Source organism: Neoarius graeffei, chromosome 5, assembly GCF_027579695.1.
Source record: "Neoarius graeffei isolate fNeoGra1 chromosome 5, fNeoGra1.pri, whole genome shotgun sequence".
Classification (NCBI taxonomy): Eukaryota; Metazoa; Chordata; class Actinopteri; order Siluriformes; family Ariidae; genus Neoarius; species Neoarius graeffei.
In genome coordinates, this window is record NC_083573.1 from 85,879,906 (window position 1) to 85,905,189 (window position 25,284).

Genomic DNA, 25,284 nt, shown 5'->3' on the forward strand with positions numbered 1-25,284 from the left:
GGTATTTCATGACAGTTCTGTTTTTGAATCATTTTGAATGACCTTATCTATAATTCAGTGATACGCAGCTCGGGCCACAGCTATGAGTTTGAAAGGAGTCAGGATCTAAACAAGATGTGGTCTCCGAGCTCATCAATTGTTAAATATCCAGAAAATCGACTGAAGTCATTTTCAGCTACAGAAGGTCTGGTAGTTATTTCCGCTTTAACATAACCGAGCATGGGCCATTTGAAAAGAGCCAAATGTGAAAACAATAATCTCATTCTCATTCATCTCATTATCTCTAGCCACTTTATCCTGTTCTACAGGGTTGCAGGCAAGCTGGAGCCTATCCCAGCTGACTACGGGCGAAAGGCGGGGTACACCCTGGACAAGTCGCCAGGTCATCACAGGGCTGACACATAGACACAGACAACCATTCACACTCACATTCACACCTACTGTCAATTTAGAGTCACCAGTTAACCTAACCTGCATGTCTTTGGACTGTGGGGGAAACCCACACAGACACGGGGAGAACATGCAAACTCCACACAGAAAGGCCCTCGCCGGCCACGGGGCTCGAACCCGGACCTTCTTGCTGTGAGGCGACAGCGCTAACCACTACACCACCATGCCGCCCTGAAAACAATAATGTTAAATGTATTGGTTTAACTTTGCTCCTCAGACTTACAGAGGGTACAGACTGAGGAGTTTATCTGTAACAGGATTTCCCAGTTCTGGGTTGGTAGGATTGGAGCTTTTACACTTTGGTGAGTCAGAGACACCTGATTGTAAGCCAGCTGAGGACCAGTCAGGTATATCATGTCCGTTAGTGTTGATGAAACACATTCTGTATCATCTGTAGTGGTTTAAAAGTGCAAATGGCAGACTGTCTGGATGAGAATTAATGAATGCGGAAGGAAGGAAGGAAGGAAGGAAGGAAGGAAGGAAGGCAGGAAGGCAGGAAGTCTTGTGTATTTCCCCCAGAGTGAAGGAGTGAATGGGATGACGAGAAAAAGACTTCATTGTCACTATATGAAGGAAGCTATGGCCTCATGGTTAGAGAAGCAGCTTTGAGATCAAAAGGTCACCAGTTTGATTCCCTGGACCTGCAGAAATGGCTGAAGTGCCCTTGAGCAAGGCACATAACCTCTAACTGCTCCCCAGACTGCTCCGGGTATGTTGGACATCGTTCTGGAGAAGAGAGTCTGCTAAATACCATTAATGTAATGTAATGTATTGCAAAACAGAGCTCATGACATGAGAACACTGAAGTGTTCCACTGCTGCCATCTAGTGGTCATTGCTTACGTTGCATACAATTCTCATGATTTGGATTCATGTGGTGTAGTGGTTAGCTCTGTCGCCTCACAGCAAGAAGGTTCTGGGTTCGAGCCCAGTGGCTGGCGAGGGTCTTTCTGTGTGGAGTTTGCATGTTCTCCCCGTGTCCACGTGGGTTTCCTCCGGGTGCTCCGGTTTCCCCCACAGTCCAAAGACATGCAGGTTAGGCTAACTGGTGACTCTAAATTGACCGTAGGTGTGAATGTGAGTGTGAATGGTTGTCTGTGTCTATGTGTCAGCCCTGCGATGACCTGGCGACTCTCGCCCATAGTCAGCTGGGATAGGCTCCAGCTTGCCTGCGACCCTGTAGGACAGGATAAGCGGCTACAGATAATGGACAGATGGATAGTTTTCTCAGCTCAATACACACTATATATAGATAATATCACTACTGCATGTGTGTTTCTGAGCAGACCATATACAGGTAACAAAAAAGGAGAAACTAACATGACATATCTCAGTGTTGTCTAACATCCATCCAGAATCTGTAGCCGCTTATCCTGTTCCGATCCCAGCTGACTATGGGTGAGAGGCGGAGTACACCCTGGACAAGTCACCAGGTCATCACAGGGCTGACACATAGACAAACAACCATTCACGTTCACGGTCAATTTAGAGCCACAAATTAACCTAACCTGCATGTCTTTGGACTGTGGGGGAAACCAGAGCACCCGGATGAAACCCACACAGACATGGGACGAACATGCAAACTCTACACAGAAAGGCCCTTGCCGGCCGCTGGGTTTGAACCCAGGACCTTCTTGCTGTGAGGTGACAGCGCTAACCACTACACCACCGTGCCATCTAACACATCACTCCAAAATCTCTCATAGATGTTTGAATTGAGATCTGATCACTGTGGAGGTTATCATATATGATTGACAACAAATTTTCCTCAGGAAATCATTCAGTGGATCCTGTGGATGGGGCGAAGTCTTCTGGAAAAGACCATGGCCAGCTTTGCGTTGGTTTATGGCATCGCTTCTTTCTAAGGGGACAAAAAAAATGGCATCATAATAACAGAATAACAGAGCTCCCAGTTTTTCCTTTAATTTGTCACAAGGCTATAATCCTACTATTTATATTAAAATAAACAATTGTCATTACATATTATTATTACTGTTGTTATTGTAAGTATGTTACTCTTTTGTTATCCCCATTCGAATTCCCTTCACAAGGCTGTGATGTAAACACGGTCCCATGGGACACAGCACGTATTTCACGACTGAGTTGATCAAACACTGGTGCTCAGTCTCTCTGCTAATATTGATCAGTGCTAAATATTGTCACATGGCACGATTTTATGTGCTCAAGCCAAGCAAGAGTTATTCCTGGCAAGATAAACACCCAGCCTGTCCAGTCTGATACTTTGATACTTATGTGTAGCTTATGTTTTTGCCCAACCTGATTTACAGATCTTCGATAATTTACAGATTGTCGTAAAGCTCAAGGCCAGGAACAACGTCATCAGACTCAAGTCCAGAACAGATGCTATGAGTGACGTGACCGCCACACAATGACGGTATTACAGAATGACATCAGTTTTACATCTGACTGAATCAGTGTGTTCAGGTGGTTGAATAACATGTTTTGATTAATCATTCAGAAATTATGAAGAATAGTTTTGGAGAATGGATTATTTAGGAAGAATTTAGACGTATTTTATTCTATAAAATATGTATAAATAAAAGGATTAACTACCCTTTTTTAACAATTAATGAACACCTATCTACATCATAATGCATAAATCTAATCTATTTAGTATTATATTACAGCAGACACTCTTATCCAGAGTGACGTACAACAGGATCCTGACAAACCCACAGCAGTGGGCAGCCCAGGGAGCAGTTGGGGATTAGGTGCCTTGCTCAAGGGCACTTCAGCCAGTCCTGCTGGTCCAGGGAATCAAGCCAGCGACCTTTTGCTTCTCTAACCTTCTCTCATATGTCTGTTCTACTCAAGTATGACTTTATCAGCCTATCCAATCTCATCTCATTATCTCTAGCCGCTTTAAGCTGGAGCCTATCCCAGCTGACTACGGGCGAAAGGTGGGGTACACCCTGGACAAGTCGCCAGGTCATCATAGGGCTGACACATAGACACAGACAACCATTCACACTCACATTCACACCTACGCTCAATTTAGAGTCACCAGTTAACCTAACCTGCATGTCTTTGGACTGTGGGGGAAACCAGAGCACCCAGAGGAAACCCACGCGGACACGGGGAGAACATGCAAACTCCGCACAGAAAGGCCCTCGCCGGCCACGGGGCTCGAACCCGGACCTTCTTGCTGTGAGGCGACAGCGCTAACCACTACACCACCGTGCCGCCCCCTATCCAATCTGTTGCAAAAATTAGTTAGGCATAATCTATGCTAAGTTTGCATCACCCGTGAAACAAACAAACAAAAAAACAGAATAAACATAAAATCCTCTGCTTCCTTATAACGAATTGCGTAAATCCTACAATTTTGCTTCAGCTGAACACAGATAAAACAGAAGTAATTCTATTTGGAAAAAAAGATGAAAGACTCAGGATTACCACTATTCTTGACACAAAAGGGATTAAAACTAAAGAAATGGTTTAAAATCTTGGTGTTTTCATTGACAGCAAGCTAAACTTTGACAGTCACATGAAAGCAATCACTAAAACGGCATTTTATCACCTAAAAAACATTTCCAAACTAAGAGGACTTATGTCAAAAAATGATCTGGAAAAACTAATACATGCCTTCATCTCTAGTAGGGTTGATTACTGCAATGGCCTTTTCACAGGCCTGCCAAAAAAGACCATCAAACAACTTCAGCTGGTTCAAAATGCAGCGGCTAGGGTTCTCACACGAACAAAAAGAACAGAGCACATTACTCCAATTCTAAGGTCCCTTCACTGGCTTCCAGTAAGCTACAGAATTGACTTTAAAGCATTGCTGCTGGTGTACAAATCTCTAAATGGTACAGGGCCCAATTACCTCTCTGATATGTTGCAGTGGCCTAATCCAATCAGATCTACCAGATCGAAACAGAAAAATTTACTATTAAAACCAGTTGTTAAAACAAAGTGTGGTGAAGCAGCTTTTAGCTACTATGCAGTACATCTATGGAACCAACTCCCAGAGGACATTAAAAATGCTCCTGCTGTTGGCAGCTTCAAATCTAGGTTAAAGACCAAACTGTTTTCAGATGCTTTCTGTTAAATAATTAATATTGTCTTCTTTACATTGTTTATAATCTTTACTTTGTCTGCATGTTTTAAATTTACTTTAACTTTAACTTTATTCTATTTTATTCTGCTGGTTTCTTTTTTTTCTCCTCCTATTTGAACTACTACTTCATTTTATTATTTTATTTCTACTGTTGTTTAATTCTTATTTTCTTTTAATTCTTTTAATTAATTGTTTTAGAATAAAAATAAAATTATTTTATGTAATTTTATTTCTCTATTGTTTACTGTTTTTGTTTTTACTTCTGTAAAGCACATTGAACTGCCATTGTGTATGAAATGTGCTATATAAATAAACTTGCCTTGCCTTTAAGCACTACAATCATCATCATCATCATCATCATCATCATCCTCCTTATTCAGCATTGTTCCCAGGTCGGGGTCCATGTGGACCCTATTGATCCACGTCATATTAATTGGAGCATAGTTTTACGCCGGATGTCCTCCCTGCCACAACCCTTCCATTCAGGGGCTTAGCCAGGATTGGGAAGGTTGGGAGTGTTTTTCTGAAAGTAGGGAGTGTAACTTGGTCGTGACCTGCGGGGGGATTTTCAAATTTTGAAAATTTCATCTTTTTTGGCGCAATCTGGTGACTTCTGGAGCTGCAATTGAGCCTTAAAAAGAAATGAAAGAAAGCATTAATTTTAAGTGTGAATTATATTTTATTAGGCATTTAACACAAATTTTATTTACTAACAATAAAATGTTATAACAAAGTTTAAATTTAGTTTCTTATTCATTAACCATAACTTTACAAATCACTGTAATTGTCAATAAAATCTTGAAATTCCTGCAATAAAAGCAGAAACCTTAAATTATAATTTCTAGTGCACTTTAGACAAAAAAACAAAATACAAATTGCTGCAATCGAGTCCTATTACGGCGGCACAGTGGTGTAGTGGTTAGCGCTGTCACCTCACAGCAAGAAGGTCTGGGTTCGAGCCCCGTGGCCGGCGAGGGCCTTTCTGTGTGGAGTTTGCATGTTCTCCCCATGTCCGCATGGGTTTCCTCCGGGTGCTCCGGTTTCCCCCACAGTCCAAAGACATGCAGGTTAGGTTAACTGGTGACTCTAAATTGAGCGTAGGTGTGAATGTGAGTGTGAATGGTTGTTTGTCTCTGTGTCAACCCTGTGATGACCTGACGACTTGTCCAGGGTGTACCCCGCCTTTCGCCCGTAGTCAGCTGGGATAGGCTCCAGCTTGCCTGCGACCCTGTAGAACAGGATAAAGCGGCTACAGATAATGAGATGAGATGAGACATCTTTACTAAATACAACAAAGATAACAAATGAGATTCAGCCGACTCTGAAGATTGATATTATTAAATATATACAACTGAAGATAATAGATACCTTTAACAAGTTTGGATTTTATGAAATATATATCATGAAAATGTTACATCACAAAATGTTAGGAATCCTTTTGATTCTGTTAAAAAGTGCAATAAACAGGAGTTAAAAATAAGTTACAAATGACAGGAAATTTTCCTGTCGTTACTTGAAATGTAAATATTGTGTAAACAATACAAAAAAATTCAGTAATTCAGAAACCAACGGAAACCAAAAGAGTGAAAGTGATTATCATGCCGTTACCATGTGAACAGTCTTTTACGGTATGAACGCGGAAGTGGGCTCTCAGCGCGCCGAGTCCAGTGTGACTGAGGAAGGTGACAAGTTTTATGTTTCATCTAATTTAGGTCATTTAAAAACTACAATATTATTTGGCAGTGGGCGCATAGGAAAGTGTAAAGTATAAAGTTTCTGTCAATATGTTTATCATGCTTGTATGATTAAAAACTCGAAGATATTTATCTCAATACATGACCGACTCATTCTAAACCTGCCGAGCTTCGCCGGCGAAGCTCTCAAAACTTGTAGTATTTTGCTTCCATTCCATTCAAACCTCGTTTCGAAGTCTGACCAATAAGAACGCTACATTTTTGGCTGTAAAATTGATTTTCTCGATTTAACTTTCATATATGGAAAGCACGTGCCCTGGGAAACCGCTGACAAAAATGTCCACAGAAATGCACAAAATTACTTCACAAAACAACAAAATATTCCAAAATTTTGGTTAGCACGGGTTAGTATAAAATTTATAGGCTGTGTTTGGGGATTTATGGCCACGTTTTTTGAGAATTGGCCACGTAAAACATGGCTGCACGGCTCGCTAGCTAAGCCTATGTTCCCATTTCTGGGCTTGGGAAACAACCATTCACACTCACATTCACACCTACGGTCAATTTAGAGTCACCAATTAGCCTAACCTGCATGTCTTTGGACTGTGCGGGAAACCGGAGCACCCAGAGGAAACCCACGTGGACACGGGGAGAACATGCAAACTCCACACAGAAAGACCCTCGCCGGCCACTGGGCTCGAACCCAAAACCTTCTTGCTGTGAGACGACAGTGCTAACCGTCCTGCTTTAAGCACCACAATGTGAGCAGTCATTGCATTCTAAGCTCTGTGTTTTTACGATTGCAGTGTTTATACAATGACAATGTTTGAGGGTGCAAATATACAACAACAGACCCAAATCTCTGATAAAATGCATTTCCATTTAACAAATGACCAAGGAGAAGGACAGACTAATGAAACTGTGATTTACACTATATGACCAAAAGTTTGTGGACACCTGACCATCACACCCACATGTAGCTCTTCTCCAGAATGTTGTCACAAAGTTGGAAACACGTAATCATACAGGATGCCTGTGTATGCCATAGCGTTATGATTTCTCTTCACTGCAACTAAGACACTCAAACCTGTTCCAGCACGACAATATACCTGTGCACAAAGCGAGCTCCATGAAGATATGGAAGAACCTGAGTGTCCTGCACAGAGCCTTGACCTCAACCCCAGTGAACACCTTTGGGATGACCTAGAAAGCCGACTGCACCCCAGATCCTACCTACGTCAGTGCTAGACCTCATTAATGCTCCCTCCCTTGTCAATTACAGCAATGTTAGCCAATAATGGGAGCCTGAAGTGGGTGGATAGTGCTATCCTTTGAGCGTGTTATTATTGCATGAGCAGCAGTTCGAAAAGATGCAGTCATCACGTGCCGCGGAGGAAACATGTGATAGCCTTCGCCCTCCCTGTCATATGATCGAGGAGCGCTGTCTGGTGGGTGGGAATTGGCCATGACTAGTTTAGGAGAGAAAATCTGGAGGTAGTGGTGGTGGGGGGTGGGGAAGCTATTTAAATCATTTTTAAAAGTGCAATGCACTACAATGTGAAAGAAGTAGAGGACACTGTTGTGTCTGTACTGCATTAAGAAGAGCTCAAGCCATATTGTGATAACTGACCGCCTCCACTAATATCATTCTGCCTCATACACATCGCCGAGAGTCAAACACACATCTCAAATCTCTGAAAACAGGTTCCCATGGAAACATGTTGATTAAATTGGAGTGCAAGAGTAATAGCACATCTATGATCAACAGAGAGAGAGAGAGAGAGAGAGAGAGAGAGAGAGATGAGCCGACCCAAAGAGCCAACTAGTTTACGAACAACACATCTCGGCCTACCATTGTTACCTACTGTGAGGACAGGATTGCATTATTGTGAATTATTATCCATACAGGACACTTTTTCCATGGAATAAAAATGTCTTCTATTCCCTTCTAGTGGGTTTCATTCATTTTGTTTGATAGCATGCAATATTGTAAGCGTATCGCTTATCCTACGTGTATTACATCACTCTACCCAATGGAGCATGAGCGTTGAATATGGTTTGCGATATTGCATGGTTGTCAAGACAACATGACGTCACACGTTGGAGACGTAAAATTTCCACGCAAGCGAGCGACTGTGACAATTTGTCAACAAACATGGCCGCCAGGTTTGCTTCGTTAAATACAGAAGATTTTGAGAGAATTTTGAAAGAAAAAGACGTGTTGAACACCCGAAAGGAATGTGTATGTATTATAATCTCATCTCATTATCTCTAGCCGCTTTATCCTGTTCTACAGGGTCGCAGGGGATGTATTATAATAATACATCCCCAGCCAATATTACGCCAATACAATACAACGCCAATACAACGCCAGCCAATATTATTTGAAGACATGATGAGTTAATAAAGCATCAGTTAGGCTACTTAGTAGTAGTGAACAGCTGAAAGGAAGCGTGTGTAATGAGACCAGTGTTGTAGCTGAGTCACTAAACCTCAAGTCCGAGTCCAGTCTCGAGTTCCCAGTGTTCAAGTCTGAGTCAAGTTCGAGTCATTAAAAAAATTTCGAGTCGAGTCCGACAACAAGACTCCGACCGCATCATTTGACAGTGGCGGTTGCTGCCTTTATGTGAAACTGTTTACTGCGCGTGAGTTGTCCGGAGCGTGCCTGAGAATCTATCTGATGCACACGCCAAGGCGTGCAGGTGTGATGCTCTTGCATGAAATTCGTACAAAAATTAACATAGATATAAACATCTTATGCCAAATTATTATGGCATGCTACAAAAAATAAAGAAAAAATCTGAGTCCGTCCGTCTATTATCTGTAGCCGCTTTATCCTGTACAGGGTCGCAGGCAAGCTGGAGCCTATCCCAGCTGACTATGGGCGAGAGGCGGGGTACACCCTGGACAAGTCACCAGGTCATCACAGGGCTGACACATAGACACAGACAACCATTCACACTCACATTCACACCTACGGTCAATTTAGGGCCACCAGTTAACCTAACCTGCATGTCTTTGGACTGTGGGGGAAACTGGAGCACCTGGACATGGGGAGAACATACAAAGTCCACACAGAAAGGCCGTCGTCGGCTGCTGGGCTCGAACCCAATGCACAAGTCTGAGTCCAAGTCACGAGTCAGACCTGAGTCAGAGTCCTGGACTCGAGTACGACATGCCTGAATGAGACGCAGCCTGAGGATCCATCTCATCTCCTTATCTCTAGCCGCTTTATCCTGTTCTACAGGGTCGCAGGCAAGCTGGAGCCTATCCCAGCTGACTACGGGTGAAAGGCGGGGTACACCCTGGACAAGTCACCAGGTCATCACAGGGCTGACACATAGACACAGACAACCATTCACACTCACATTCACACCTACGGTCAATTTAGAGTCGCCAGTTAACCTAACCTGCATGTCTTTGGACTGTGGGGGAAACCAGAGCACCCGGAGGAAACCCATGCGGACACGGGGAGAACATGCAAACTCCGCACAGAAAGGCCTTCGCCGGCTGCTGGGCTCGAATCCAATGCACAAGTCTGAGTCCAAGTCACGAGTCAGACCTGAGTCAGAGTCCTGGACTCGAGTACGACATGCCTGAATGAGACGCAGCCTGAGGATCCATCTCATCTCATCATCTCTAGCCGCTTTATCCTGTTCTACAGGGTTGCAGGCAAGCTGGAGCCTATCCCAGCTGACTATGGGTGAAAGGCGGGGTACACCCTGGACAAGTCGCCAGGTCATCACAGGGCTGACACATAGACACAGACAACCATTCACACTCACATTCACACCTACGGTCAATTTAGAGTCACCAGTTAACCTAACCTGCATGTCTTTGGACTGTGGGGAAACCGGAGCACCCGGAGGAAACCCACACGGACACGGGGAGAACATGCAAACTCCACACAGAAAGGCCTTCGCCGGCCACGGGGCTCGAACCCGGACCTTCTTGCTGTGAGGCGACAGCGCTTAAAAAGTTTTTTAAATTCCAAATGTGAAAATAGAGTGGTAAAGAACAATAAAAAACAAAATAAATAAGCCCTCGGGCCCCGACTCTCAAGGGGCCCCTGGGCCAGGGGGCCCCAAGCAGTTGCCTGCCTTGCCTGTTCACAAGCTGCGCGTCTGCTAACCACTACGTGTGTGTGTGTGTTAATTTTTGACATGCTCTGAAGTTTATATGGATTGTTCACTGTCCTGTACTTTGTGTCCGGGACCGAATCAAAAACTTCTGGTATGTCTGTACATATTGGCAACAAGTGCAGGGCGGGGGATCTAGTGCATTACACACACACACACACACACACACTCGTGCGCGCACGCACACTGTTAAAATGGTCTGAGCTCTGTGGACACACTGTGGACTCTTCACTGATTGTGACCGGTTGACATGTCGCACTCGGTCCTCCAGCAGGCGTTCCAGAACGGACACGGGGTTGATGAGGATCCTGATGAATACGAGCCCGAGGATATTTACCTGCGGGACAGGCGGAGGGCCAAGTCTTTACCGGCCTACCCCGAGCAGGCCAACCTGTTCAGCTGTCTGTCTGCGCGCTGCAGGAAGCGGGTCAAGTTCGCCGACGCGCTCGGCTTGAGTCTGGCCAGTGTGAGGCACTTCAGCATCACTGAGGACCCCCAGGTTCCCTCCGAGGTGCTGGCGGCGTTGCGCGCTCTCCCGGCCCAGCGCGAGCGCCAGCGCGAACCATCCAGCGACGTGCGCACGAGTTTCACAGCGCCGGCTTTCGAGATGCGGCTCGCACCGGAGGTCACGGAGGCGCGCGCGAATCGCTGCAGGGTCGCTCTGGAGAGGGTCACCGTGTCCGGCTGGGCCGTGAGCGGGATCATACGCGCAAACGTCACCGATAACGGCGAGGAAGAAGTCGGGGTGAGGTACACGTTCAACAGCTGGGCGTCCTACGCAGACGCGCCCGCAGTGCCCGTGTCTGGAACGCGCGCGCGCGACAGTCAGAGGTTCTCCTTCACTGTGCACACGCCTCCTGTCCTCGACCCGGACTCGAGCGTGGCCTTCGCCGTGTACATGAGGAATGACCGCGGGGAATTCTGGGACAATAACGATGAGCAGAACTTCTGTGTACGGTGTGGTCGCATGCTCTGAACCCCAGGAGTGACGTCACCTCACCTCACCTCACCTCACCTGACCTGACCTTTAAAAACCCAATCAGCTATTTTCACAGATGATGTGTTAGAATACACCAATATGAAAGTAACTGATTTACATATCAGCTTGGGCATAGTGGAGTGCTTGTCTTGTCACATGACTGCCAGTCGAGTCACAGCACTCTACATGACCGTTCAAAAGTTTGGGGTCACCCAGACAATTTTGTGTTTTCCATGAAAAGTCACACTTTTATTTACCACCATAAGTTGTAAAATGAATAGAAAATATAGTCAAGACATTTTTCTGGCCATTTTGAGCATTTCATCGACCCCACAAATGTGATGCTCCAGAAACTCAATCTGCTCAAAGGAAGGTCAGTTTTATAGCTTCTCTAAAGAGCTCAACTGTTTTCAGCTGTGCTAACATGATTGTACAAGGGTTTTCTAATCATCCATTAGCCTTCTGAGGCAATGAGCAAACACATTGTACCATTAGAACACTGGAGTGATAGTTGCTGGAAATGGGCCTCTATACACCTATGGAGATATTGCACCAAAAACCAGACATTTGCAGCTAGAATAGTCATTTACCACATTAGCAATGTATAGAGTGGATTTCTGATTAGTTTAAAGTGATCTTCATTGAAAAGAACAGTGCTTTTCTTTCAAAAATAAGGACATTTCAAAGTGACCCCAAACTTTTGAACGGTAGTGTATATTTACTCACCTGTCGAATCGAATGCTGCATTTGACCCAAACTGGTAACTCTGAATTTCTGACCTCCAGCTAGATAAAACCAAAGAAAATCCTTATTCCTGATTCCGAAGGTCTTCTCAACAACAAGTGACGTCGAATCAACATGGCTGCTCAAACAGAAACGAAGATGGTTTTGATCCGTCTGTACCGAATGAGGTCGAATTGACAAAGTATGATCTAGGGATGTTGACCTCTGCCGCTGAAGAGATTCTGCTTCACGGATCGATCCGGGAGAAACAGTCACTGATACAGACACAGCTGACGTTTGGAGATGTCCTCATGGACAAATATGAGTATATATTCACATTCAAGAGTGTGTTGTAGCTATATGATTGGATGATGATGATGATTTAATTGACGAAGCTAAGTTATCTATCTATAACTTCAATGGGTGATGAAGCATTACATCATGTAGTTTAGACGACATGACTTTATGAAAGAAGAGAGAGATTATGTACAATTACATCACCCGTCAGGGTCAGAGTCTTATGAAAAGAAGAAAGGCATTACTGGTCAACATAACCTTCATTTAGCAGAGAGCAGAACGTGCGAGCGAAGATAAATCTCAAGGATTTAACGAGCCAAAACAAGTAGCAATCAGAACAGCCTGTACTAATTCCAAGCATACCAAATCTCTGTCATGTACTGTATGTACAAGTCACTAATTTAGATCCATCAGCCTACAGACATATTCTCCTGTTTAATCTACAACACAGACCACACGTTTCACTGTTTTGAGGATGTAAATATACATCACTCATTACATTTAGCTGGCTGGATTGTTGCGGCGTCAATTATTCTTTTCTCACTTTGCAACTCATAAGTACAGAGGTCGAAAAATGACATAATTCCAATTCCTGACTTCCCACCTCAGAGTTAATTAGAAAGCAGGATAATTGATGTCGGAGCTTCACTGTTAATTGAATATAACTGATTATTATACATACAGGACACTTTATTGATGGAATAAAAACATGTACTCTATTTCCTTCTAGCAGGTTTCATTCATTCATTTGGTTTGATCGCATGCAATATTGTTAGCATATCGCTTCTTATCCTATGTGTATTACATCACTCTGCCCAATGGAGAATAAGCGTTGAATACGGTTTACGATTTTACATGGTTGTCAAGGCAACATGATGTCACACGTCGGAGACGTAAAACTTCCATACTAGTGAACGACTGTGACAATTTGTAAACAAACATGGCCGCCAGGTTTGCTTCGTTAAATACGGAAGATTTTGAGAGAATTTTGAAAGAGAAAGACGTGTTGAACATTCAAAAGGAATGCGTATGTATAATAAGAATAAGAATAAGAATACTGGCTGGCTTTTTTTTGTCATGGTATATCAGATATATTCCGTTCAGTTAGCATGATATTGACCTCATCTTTGGCTTGTTTGATATCATGCTAGCTGAAAGGAATATATCTGATATACCATGAAAAAAAAGCCAGCCAGTATTATTTAAATATTTGACACAGGCTTGTAGTACTTGAGTCCAACTCGTGCCCTTATTTTAAGGACTCGTGACTTGGACTTGAGCACTGATGACTCGGACTCGTGTATTAACTGCATTCGGACTTGTAAATTGGAGACGAGGACTTGGATTTTTTCTTTATTTTTTATAACATGGCGTAATAATTTGGCATAAGATATTTATATCTATATTAATTTTTGTATGAATTTCATGCAAGAGTCTCACACCTGCGCGCCTTGGCGCGTGCATCAGATAGACTCTCGGGCGTGCTCCGGACAGCGCACGCGCAGTAAATGGTTTCACATAAAGGCAGCAACCACCACTGTCAAATGGTGCGGTTGGAGTCTTGTTCTCAGACTCAACTCGGATTCGACTTGAAATTTTTTTTTAATGACTTGAACTTGACTCAGACTTCAACACTGGGGACTCGAGACTGGACTCGGACTTGAGGTTTAGTGACTCGACTACAACACTGGTCTCATTACACACCCTTCCCTTCAGCTGTTCACTACTGCTAAGGAGCCAAACTGATGTTTTATTAACTCATCATGTCTCATCTCATCTTATTATCTCTAGCCGCTTTATCCTTCTACAGGGTCGCAGGCAAGCTGGAGCCTATCCCAGCTGACTACGGGCGAAAGGCAGGGTACACCCTGGACAAGTCGCCAGGTCATCGCAGGGCTGACACATAGACACAGACAACCATTCACACTCACATTCACACCTACGGTCAATTTAGAGTCACCAGTTAACCTAACCTGCATGTCTTTGGACTGTGGGGGAAACTGGAGCACCCGGAGGAAATCCACATGGACACGGGGAGAACATGCAAACTCCGCACAGAAAGGCCCTCGCCGGCCCCGGGGCTCGAACCCAGGACCTTCTTGCTGTGAGGCGACAGTGCTAACCGCTACACCACCGTGCCGCCCCGTTATTATTATAATACATACACATTCTTTGACTCGGACTTGAACACTGGGGACTTGAGACTGGAGTCAGACTCGGACTCAAGGTTTAGTGACTCGACTACAACACTGATTTGAAAAAGCTTTTAAAACCGAAAGCATATTTTGTTTGTTCAGACCAGTAACCTGTTCCATAAGATGTGGAATAGATCAGGAACATTTTTCATTCACATCACACACACATTATCTCTAGCCGCTTTATCCTTCTACAGGGTCGCAGGCAAGCTGGAGCCTATCCCAGCTGACTACGGGCGAAAGGCGGGGTACACCCTGGACAAGTCGCCAGGTCATCACAGGGCTGACACACAGACACAGACAACCATTCACACTCACATTCACACCTACGGTCAATTTAGAGTCACCAGTTAACCTAACCTGCATGTCTTTGGACTGTGGGGGAAACCGGAGCACCCGGAGGAAACCCACGCGGACACGGGGAGAACATGCAAACTCCGCACAGAAAGGCCCTCGCCGGCCCCGGGGCTCGAACCCAGGACCTTCTTGCTGTGAGGCGACAGTGCTAACCGCTACACCACCGTGCCGCCCCGTTATTATTATAATACATACACATTCTTTGACTCGGACTTGAACACTGGGGACTTGAGACTGGAGTCAGACTCGGACTCAAGGTTTAGTGACTCGACTACAACACTGATTTGAAAAAGCTTTTAAAACCGAAAGCATATTTTGTTTGTTCAGACCAGTAACCTGTTCCATAAGATGTGGAATAGATCAGGAACATTTTTCATTCATGTTTCTACAAACCAAAAACATATAATTATATATTGTGTTAAAAAGACTAATTTGTTGTTTTTCTGTCACTAACATGACAGCTTGAATTATGGGCCTGTCTTTACACCATTGTCTTACACACAGTAAATCAGGTGCCGTAGCATATTATAGTCTGGTGACGACTCCAGCACACACACTCACGTCTGTTGAACATGGAGGTGCTCAGTGGATTTCATGGACTTTAAATCCTCCAGCGAAGTCCTCAATTTTCCATGTAGATACCATAAAGATGTACAGTTAAACTTTGCAAAGTGAATATGAGATATTATGAGATGAGATCTCTTTTTGGGTAGGTTTGATGAGGTTTCAAACAGCAACTTGTTTTAAGTTGTATGTAAATCCTAGCTATTGATTGCAACATCATTGTTTAAGCTTATAATACTGTGCATGCATCTTAGTAACTAGAATTAATGGTAATGAATGGATAAAAGCTAAAGTAGCACAAATGTATTATTAAAATTCTCGTACGTTGTGTATTTATTGTCTTGTACTGTCATGGAATATTTAGGAACTTGCCAAAGACAAAGGTGGTGCTTTTAGATAAAATAAACGAATAAGTGTTGCCAGGCAAAACAAACCTCGCCCGGCAGCATTTATTTTATACCTATATGTTGATAATGGTAATATTTCTCAATCATCAGCTGCCAGGTTATAGTCCTATGAAAATCCATGACCTTGCATTTGACATTTCAAAGTCATTCAAGGTCAAAGGTCATGGCGGCAACTGAAAGCCCATACGGGACTTCTTATATGTTGATAAGGGTAAACGTCTGGCTATCATGAACCATTTTAAAGTTATAGCCCTTTGAAAACCTATGACCTTGAGCTTGACCTTTCAAGGTCACTCAAGGTCAAAGATCATGGTGCCAAATGAAAGCCCATATGGCACTTCCTGTAAGTTGATAATGGTAAATATCTGTCTACCATCAACTATTTTCAAGTTACAGCCCTCTGAAAATCTGTGGCCTTGAATTTGACCTTTCAGAGTCACTCAAGGTCAAAGATCATGGTGCCAAATGAAAGGCCATATGGGAGCTCCTATATACTCATAATAGTAAACATCTGTCTTTCGGCAATGGTTTTTGAGTTACAATGGAAAATGTTATTTTGACCAATGACCTTGACCCCCCCCCCCCCCCCCCCCCCCCGACATTTAACCCCCAACCGCTATGGAGACTGTCCAAGCTACCCCATCATTCAGCATATGATTGGAAGCAGAATTGGAAGATGCACATTTTGGTTTTGGTTTGGAGCCATTCACACTCGCATTCACACCTACGCTCAATTGAGACCCCATCCACACGTAGCCGGGTATCTGCTAAATCAAAGATATTTTTCTACGTTTTGGCCTGTCATCCACATGAAAACACATCAAAAACGAATATTTAAAAAAACTCCGGGCAAAGTGAAGATTTTTGAAAACTCCGTGTATGCCTTTTCATGTAGACAGAGATAACCGGAGTTTTGCGTTTTAGAACGTCACAATCTGCGCCAAAAAAATGACAACAAATCTGCCCTGACGTCAAACGTGCAACCTTTGTTTACTGCAGAAGCCAGATTAAGCATGGACAAAGAGTAATGGATCGGAGTAGTGCCTTGAAAGCGTTAATTATTGTGCAGGTGCTATTTACATGTTTAATTTTAGAAGCCCAACTACTGACAAGATTCCCAATCAACATTTTCTTGCATCTTTTGAAGTTTATACTCCAAAACTGTGTTTAGAAGCAATTCTGTCTCCGAGTCTGTCCAGACGAACGAGCTTGGCGCCATGTTTTATGTTTAGGCGGAAGTGACGCCAACAGAGGGCTATTCTGATGTGATTAGGGGGTAGGATTTGGGGAAATAATGCCATCTACAGGTTTGGAATGCTTATGAATGTGATTGAAAACGCAGATGTTCGGTTATGTGTGGAAGGGATTTTTTTTGAAGACGAGGTGGTGTGGATAAAACATTTTTATAAACGGAGGGGGGAAAATGTTCGGTTTTAAAAATACCCGGCTACATGTGTACATGGCCTTAGAGTCACCAGTTAACCTAACCTGCATGTCTTTGGACTGTGGGGGAAACCGGAGCACCCAGAGGAAACCCACGCGGACAACATGCAAACTCCGCACAGAAAGGCCCTCGCCAGCCACGGGGCTCGAACCCGGACCTTCTTGCTGTGAGGCGACAGTGCTAACCACTACACCACCGTGCCGCCATAGGTAATACCTGATAATTACTAATCAAAGGTAATTAATATCACTTAGTAACTATTACTTATTCGGAGAAGGTAAGATGTACCCCCCCAAAAAAGACTTTCAGATGGTTCATCATCTCAATGTTTTTAATCCATAAAATCATCAAAAAAACACACAAAATAAAGTGCAGTACAACAGCTTCACACAACATTTCAAGTAATGAATGTGTTTTATAACTCACTAATGAACAGTCGGAGAGAGGAAGATGGCAGTCCGAGAGTTCCCTGTCCCGCTCACTCAAACGCGTGGTCTGACGCATGTACAATTTGGAGCACAGGACTCACGGCTTTGGGGTATATTTTACCGTATTTTTCCATGTAAAGGTTGTTAATGTTAACGAATAGGTAGCATATGTATAATTTACCCATTACTTTATAATTCCTTGGCTGACTGCAATAATCGAGTAAATTTTATCTGGTTTGCATAGATTATATTTACCACTCTCCAAAATCACTTCTTACAGTGAGGTCTTCCAGGTTTTCATCTGCGTGTCTGTGTAGAACAATGTTTGCAGCACCAGGTACTCTGAGATGTTGGGGAGCTCAATGGATGGATCATTTTCCGAATCAAAGGAAAAATCCTTCTTTATATTTTCTTTATATATGTTACCTCTGGGTGATATTATTCATAAGCATGGTATTCGTTTCCACTGTTATGCTGATGACACACAGTTGTATGTTTCTGCAAAACCAGATGAGAGACACCAGCTTTATAGAATTGAGGAATGTGTGAAGGACATCAGACACTGGAAGCTTATTAACTTCCTTCTGCTTAACTCTGACAAAACTGAAGTACTAGGACCACATGCAGCTAGAAGTAGGTTTTCTGATTACACAGCAACTCTGGATGGCCTTTCTGTTTCTTCACGTGCAGCAGTACAAGACCTCGGAGTGATTATTGACCCCAGTCTTTCATTCGAAACTCACATTGATAACATCACCCGGATAGCTTTCTTTCATCTCAGAAATATTGCTAAGATAAGAAATTTAATGTCACTACATGATGCAGAAAAACTAGTTCATGCTTTTGTTACCTCTAGGTTGGATTACTGTAATGCCTTACTGTCTGGATGTTCCAATAAGTGCATAAACAAGCTCCAGTTAGTTCAAAATGCAGCAGCAAGAGTCCTTACTAGAACTAGAAAATATGACCACATCACCCCTGTCTTATCCACACTGCCTTGGCTCCCAATCAAATTTCGTATTGATTATAAAATACTACTATTGACCTTTAAAGCACTGAATGGTCTCGCACCACAGTACCTGAGTGAACTTCTGCTCCTCTATGACCCGCCACGCCTACTTAGATCAAAAGGTGCAGGCTATCTGCTGGTACCTCGTATAGTGAAGGCTACATCAGGGGGCGGAGCCTTTTCTTACAAAGCCCCACAGTTATGGAACAGCCTTCCAAGTAATGTTCGGGAATCAGACACAGTCTCAGCGTTTAAGTCTCGGCTGAAAACATATCTCTTTAGTCAAGCCTTTTGATAAGTGTTTATGAGGTAAAGGAGTAGATCTGGAGGGTCCTCAGACAGAGTGTTTGGGAAACTGGGATGTATGGATGCTGTCAGTCCCCACTCGCTTGCTCACTCAGGTTTGTTGACGGTGTAGTGGCTGCTGCTTTATGTCCCAGGGCTCCCTCATGCCTGTGTTACCTTCTGGCTCTCCCCTTTTAGTTATGCCATCATAGTTAGTTTTGCCGGAGTCCCTGCTTGCACTCAGCGCAAAATGTGTACTGTTCTTACTCATCAGGTGTCATTGGGCATACCTAACAACCTGTGTTTTCTCTCCCGCCCCCCCGTGTTACATGTCAATCGTAAAGTTTCCATCAATGAAGAGTTCTAACGTAAACGAAACCGACTTCATGTTAAAACTGTTAAAAATGTTATAAATCACATTGTCTGTTATCACCGAAATGAGGATGGGTTCCCCTTGGAGTCTGGTTCCTCTCGAGGTTTCTTCCTCATGTCGTCTGAGGGAGTTTTCGCTTGCCATCGTCGCCACAGGCGTGCTCAATGGGGATAGATTAGGGATAAAATTAGGTCATGTTTAAAATCATTTAAATTCTGGAAAGTTGCTTTGCGACAATGTCTATTGTTAAAAGCGCTATAAAAATAAACTTGACTAGCGTGTAAGGATCTATCCCATGGCAAAGAGCAACGTTCTGAAGGTGTTTTGACCGTGTATTGGCCTCTAAGCTGCGAAAATAGTTGCAGACGGTTTACAAAACAGCTGCCAAATTGGTTCTGGTGGGTGACTGCATAAACTTCACAGATGGGATGTAACATGCAGGCGCAAGTCGACTGAGCAGGATATTAATTTTTGAACACGGATTTTTGGACGACGTTACCCAGATCAACTGTCTGCAATCTGGAATCGGTTTGTCTGACTACCACTTCATTCACCAGAAGTAAACTCACAAGTAAAAGTCACCTGACTGAATATAACCTATTACCAGCAAAGTGATGGTCATAATCAGCATTTCTCAGCATTACTGCATGTATGATAATGAATCTCAGTCCCATCCATGAAAGCAGAATATTCTGACTCTTTGCAGACGAAGTGACTGAATGCAACTCTGAATAAGATGGCAATGGTGGAAAAAAAAGATGTCACATTTTTAACGACAAATGATAAGCGTTTGATTGAAAGTCCTGTCTCTTGAGATTGACCGATGCTGTTTTAAATCGCTACTATCCAAAGGTAAAAAGCTGAGTAGTGTGACTCAGAGATAAACGTGAAGCACTCTGGGGAGGGAGACAAACTATGGTGCAATATCCGTATAGCTGTTTTGGGGGAAAAGTTCATTCGAGCATAACCAGAAACACGTGGATCGATTGATGTTACTTGTAGATGTGGAAGAAAGCAAGTTTCAGGAGGTTTAGGTTGTTGTGCATGATGTAAGGATTTAGCTGTTAGACCTTTATCTATCTCTGAATAATGCTTCAGGTTAGAAAATGTAGAGCTCTGTTGCTTGCGAGTACAAATAAGATGAAAAGTAGGTGTTTGAGCTGTGCTCGCTGTTTTGAAACCAATTTTTTTCCCCCTCACAGTTTATTTCTCCCTTATTGTTTCCATTGCTGTTTCAGCTCGAAGCAATGCAATCTCCTTTCTTCACTGACGAGAATGCATTTTCCTCAACTGTCCATCGTGCCACACTGATTTATTCCGACTACTTTAATGTTCACAGCCTTCAAGCTGCATTTGGTAATCCGTATGAGACGTGAAGCTCTATTAGGACATTGTTTCTTCTGCTTGAATTGTAGATGATGTGGAATTGAAGCTTGTTTCTCACACACAGGATTACAACCGACAGCTTCATTACCCATCACACACTCTGAGCTATATGAAGCGTCATTTCCAATATGGATTACGGCCCAGGCTAATGTAGCGGACTCGAGGATGAGTGTATGATGTAAGGCTGTAGAAGGATGGTCAAAGCGTCACGCTTGGGCCCTGGACTCTGACTTCTCTGATAGATTAATGCATACTCATAAAATTTTCAGCAGAGGTGGACAACTTCATTACTTAAGTCAAAGTACAGGTCCGGCTGGTCAAATGTTACTCTGATACAAACGAAAGCTGTCCAGTCAAATTTTTACTTAAGTTAAAGTAATTGCTTTTAAAAATACTAAAAGTATTAAAAGTACATTTTCTGTCAACGCTTACAAAACCTAACGCCGTTACCAAAGACAGAAATGTGAATTCACAAAATGAACGCATGCTGTGCATCATGGTGGTTTAACGTTAAGCTAGCTAGTCAGTGAAACTCCACCTGACATGCTAGCAAACTCTTTTCAAACTCGAAATCATATTGGGTAGCTAACGCTACTAGAAAAGAAACATTTCTACACTCTGTTTATTTGGCAGGATTATGCTAAAACATATTTCTGAAAGGACTTCAGATAAGTTAACGTTATTCATGTTAGCATAACTCCGTTTTTACATGCTAACCAACAGTGTCCAAGTTAACTAGCTGTGTGTTAATGTTAGCTGTGGACAAGGCAATGGCAACTTGGCGGCCAAATCCATAGAAAGTCATTTGACTAACCAGACTGCATAGCTATTGCAACGTTATCGCTAGCTCTAAAAGCACAGACAACTTCATTGCAAGCTTTCTCTTGGAATAAAACGTTTATATACCTCAATATGCTTCCGCAGGTTGGACGGCGAGTTTTTGGAGGCCGTGATGTGGTTCTAATTCAATTTCGTGAAATATTGTTTTATCAAATTGTCTGAAAAACCAATTCATGCAAGCAAAGAAACCATTTTGTGATATTTGAGGGTTTTTTCTTTTTTTAAATTCATGTCAGTCACGACATTCTAAAGTTAAAACTAGACGGCCTTTCGATTTCATAAAACCGGTGAAATTTAATTCCCTCTAAAATTTGGTCATTGTGATATATACATTTATTTTTATAATATCTTTAAAAAAAAAAAAAAAAAAAAACCCAGGCCATTCTGTGGCTGGGAAGTTATTTAATTTGAGGGAGTTCCCGAACAAATAATGTGCATGAAATTGCTCGCTTCACGCAGCCAAGCAGACAGAGGAAGTCCTATTGCGCATGCGCACCTTTTGTCATCTTCTTCTTCTGAGATTTTATGACAGCGGACATCCACAGAGTTGCATTACTGCCATCTACAGGTTTACCTTTGACCCTGCACTGACAGTTCCATCATTCTGTCGCTAAACGAACAGCTGATCACGCCGAGGTGCTCACTGACCGCCAGTATTTATTAGTTTGGTCCTGTGTTTCCTTTCCTTTGCAACATAACATCTTTTCTTCTTGCTTTCCGTTACTGTAGTCAGTCTTTCATGTTTCATTCCCGTCCTCCATTTTTCTCTCCTGTTTCAATGCCTTGTACGAACGGTGAAAGCCCACCACGTTATGCATGATGTAGTATCTTGTATTGGGTCATGGTGAAGCAGGAAGAAATAGCGGAGAATTTAGGGCCACGTGGCCCTAAATTCATTAATTGCTCTATTAAAAAAATAATAATAAAAAAATTGGAAGTCTGTGATTCGAATTCAGTAGCTTTCGGTCCACTAGACAAAAATAATTGGGTGTCGGGGAAAATTCTTTTTCGGACCTAAACCTGAAAAATCTGAAAGCCAGTCTAGCTTTAATACAGATAGATTTATGAACTCATTCTTTAACAGAATCATATTTAAATATGAATTAGCTGTTTAATTACCAGCGTATAGAATTTGCGAAGCGTTTCTTTGATTTTTGGTGTCTATGAATCTTGTGTTTATTGTGTTATATATATATATATATATATATATATATATATATATATATATATACACACACACACACACACAGTGAGAGTAAAAAGTATTTGATCCCTTGCTGATTTTGTTCGTTTGCCCACTAATAAAGACATGATCATTCTCTACTTTTAATGGTAGATGTATTCTAACATGGAGAGACAGAATATCAAAACGAAAATCCAGAAAATAACTTTAAAGAATATATTTTAATTGATTTGTATTTCATTGAGGGAAATAAGTATGTGATCCCTCTAGCCAAAAGCACTTAATACTTGGTGGCAAAGCCTTTGTTTGCAAGCACAGCGGACAGACGTTTGTTGTAGTTAACCACAAGGTTAGCACACATATCAGGGGGAATTTTGGCCCACTCTTCTTTGCAGATCCTCTCTAAATCATTAAGGTTGGTGGGCTGTCGCTTGGCAACTCGGACCTTCAGCTCCCTCCATAGATTTTCGATTGGATTGAGGTCCGGAGACTGGCTGGGCCACTCCATGACCTTAATGTGGTTCTTCTTGAGCCACTCCTTTGTTGCCTTTGCTGTATGCTTCGGGTCGTCGTCATGTTGGAAGACCCAACCACGGCCCATTTTCAACTTCCTGGCAGAGGGGAGGAGGTTGTCCTTCAGGACTGCACGGTACATGGCTCCACCCATCTTCCCACTGATGCAGTGAAGTAGCCCTGTGCCCTTGACAGAGAAACACCCCCAAAACATAATGCTTCCACCTCCATGCTTGACGGTGGGCACAGTGTTCCTGGGGTCATAGGCAGCATTTTTCTTCCTCCACACATGACGAGTAGAGTTTAGGCCAAATAGTTCAATTTTGGTCTCGTCTGACCACAGAACCTTCTCCCAATCACTTTGTACATCTTTGAGGTGATCATTGGCATACTTTAGGCGGGCCTCCACATGTGCCTTCTTAAGCAGGGGTACCTTTCGGGCACTGCAGGATTTTAATCCATTGCGGCGCAAAGTGTTGCCAATTGTTTTCCTGGTGACTGTGGTCCTAGCTGCCTTGAGGTCATTCACTAACTCCCACTGTGTGGTTGCAGGCCGATTTCTCACAGTTCTCATGATCATTGCCACCCCACGAGGTGAAATCTTCTGTGGAGCACCAGACCGAGGTCTATTGATGGTCATGTTATACTTCTTAAATTTTCTCACAATTGCACCAATGGTTGTTACTTTAATACCCAGCATCTTGCTAATGTTTTTGTAGCCCATTCCAGATTTGTGCAGGTCAACAATCCTGTCTCTGAGGTCCTGAGAGAGTTCTTTGGTCTTACCCATGCTGGAGAGTTTGGAATCTGTCTGATTGTCTGATTCTGTGAACAGGTGTCTTTCATACAGGTGATTAGTTAGAACAGGTGTCTTCAATTCAGGTAACAAGTTGATTGGGAGTGTCTAACTGGTCTGTGAAAGCCAGAACTCCTAATGCATACTAGGGGATCAAATACTTATTTCCCTCAATGAAATACAAATCAATTAATATATATTCTTTAAAGTTATTTTCTGGATTTTCGTTTTGATATTCTGTCTCTCCATGTTAGAATACATTTACCATTAAAAGTATAGAATGATCATGTCTTTATTAGTGGGCAAACCAACAAAATCAGCAAGGGATCAAATACTTTTTACTCTCACTGTATATATATATTATATATATTTTTTTTTCTTCCACTTTGGCATATTAAATAAGATATATTTATGTTATTTAATTAAAAACCACTGACCATTGATTGACGCATTTCCATTACTTGTTTTTTTTTTTTTTTTAAATCTCGTTATTTCAAATCACATATTAAGTAGGTCAGTGGAAACAGTTACGAGTCAATGCAACAAAGTCAATATTTGGTGTGAGACAACCCTTTGCTTTAAAAAATAAATGAATAAATAGTAGTCTCAGGTCCAATGAGTGCAGTTTTATGCGGAAATGAGCTGTAGGTTTTACTGAGCATCTTACAGAACCAGCCACAGTTCTTCTGGACACTTTGAAAATCACACTCGCTTCTTATTGCATAATCTGATCCTCTCTTTAATGACGTATAAACATTATTCTGTAACATTTAATTTTGTGCTGGAAAACTAGTGTTTGGAAATCTAAAATGTTTTTTTTGTACCAACTCCATAATGTAGAAATCATAAGATCAAAATCTATAACAAAGCCAGTACTAAAAAATACAAAGCCAAAGACTTATGCATAGTACTGTATTTCCTGCTTCTTTTTTTTTATTTTGATCAATATTTTCAACTGTTGCCTTGTTATATCATACAGCATAAGGCTCATTTCTTTTTGAACCATTGGGGAATTCTCTTTTTTTTTCCACATAAAACGGTAAACCAGAGGTCCACTTTTTCTTTCACTCTGAAATCATGAGGGATGCAAACTTGTGCACTGAAAACATTTTCTCTCAAATTTATTTATTTATTTTTGTTAAGCT

The 25,284-nt window shown here is 42.4% G+C and overlaps 2 protein-coding genes across 2 annotated transcripts in view; one reads left to right on the forward strand and one right to left on the reverse strand.

Annotated features, from left to right (window-relative positions):
- Positions 1-25,284, reverse strand: part of LOC132886149 (uncharacterized protein C18orf63-like) — a 215,411-nt gene that overhangs the window by 135,713 nt on the left and 54,414 nt on the right. The gene's annotated exons all lie outside the window — the stretch shown is intronic.
- On the forward strand, positions 10,589-13,063 carry ppp1r3g (protein phosphatase 1 regulatory subunit 3G). Its single transcript, XM_060920716.1, has one exon. The coding sequence runs from the start codon at positions 10,611-10,613 to the stop codon at positions 11,334-11,336; it is 726 nt and encodes a 241-aa protein (XP_060776699.1). The 5' UTR covers positions 10,589-10,610; the 3' UTR covers positions 11,337-13,063.

Bases quoted from the DNA above. Each gene is read 5' to 3' on its own strand.
- ppp1r3g (XM_060920716.1), top strand. From the start codon at position 10,611: ATGTCGCACTCGGTCCTCCAGCAGGCGTTCCAGAACGGACACGGGGTT.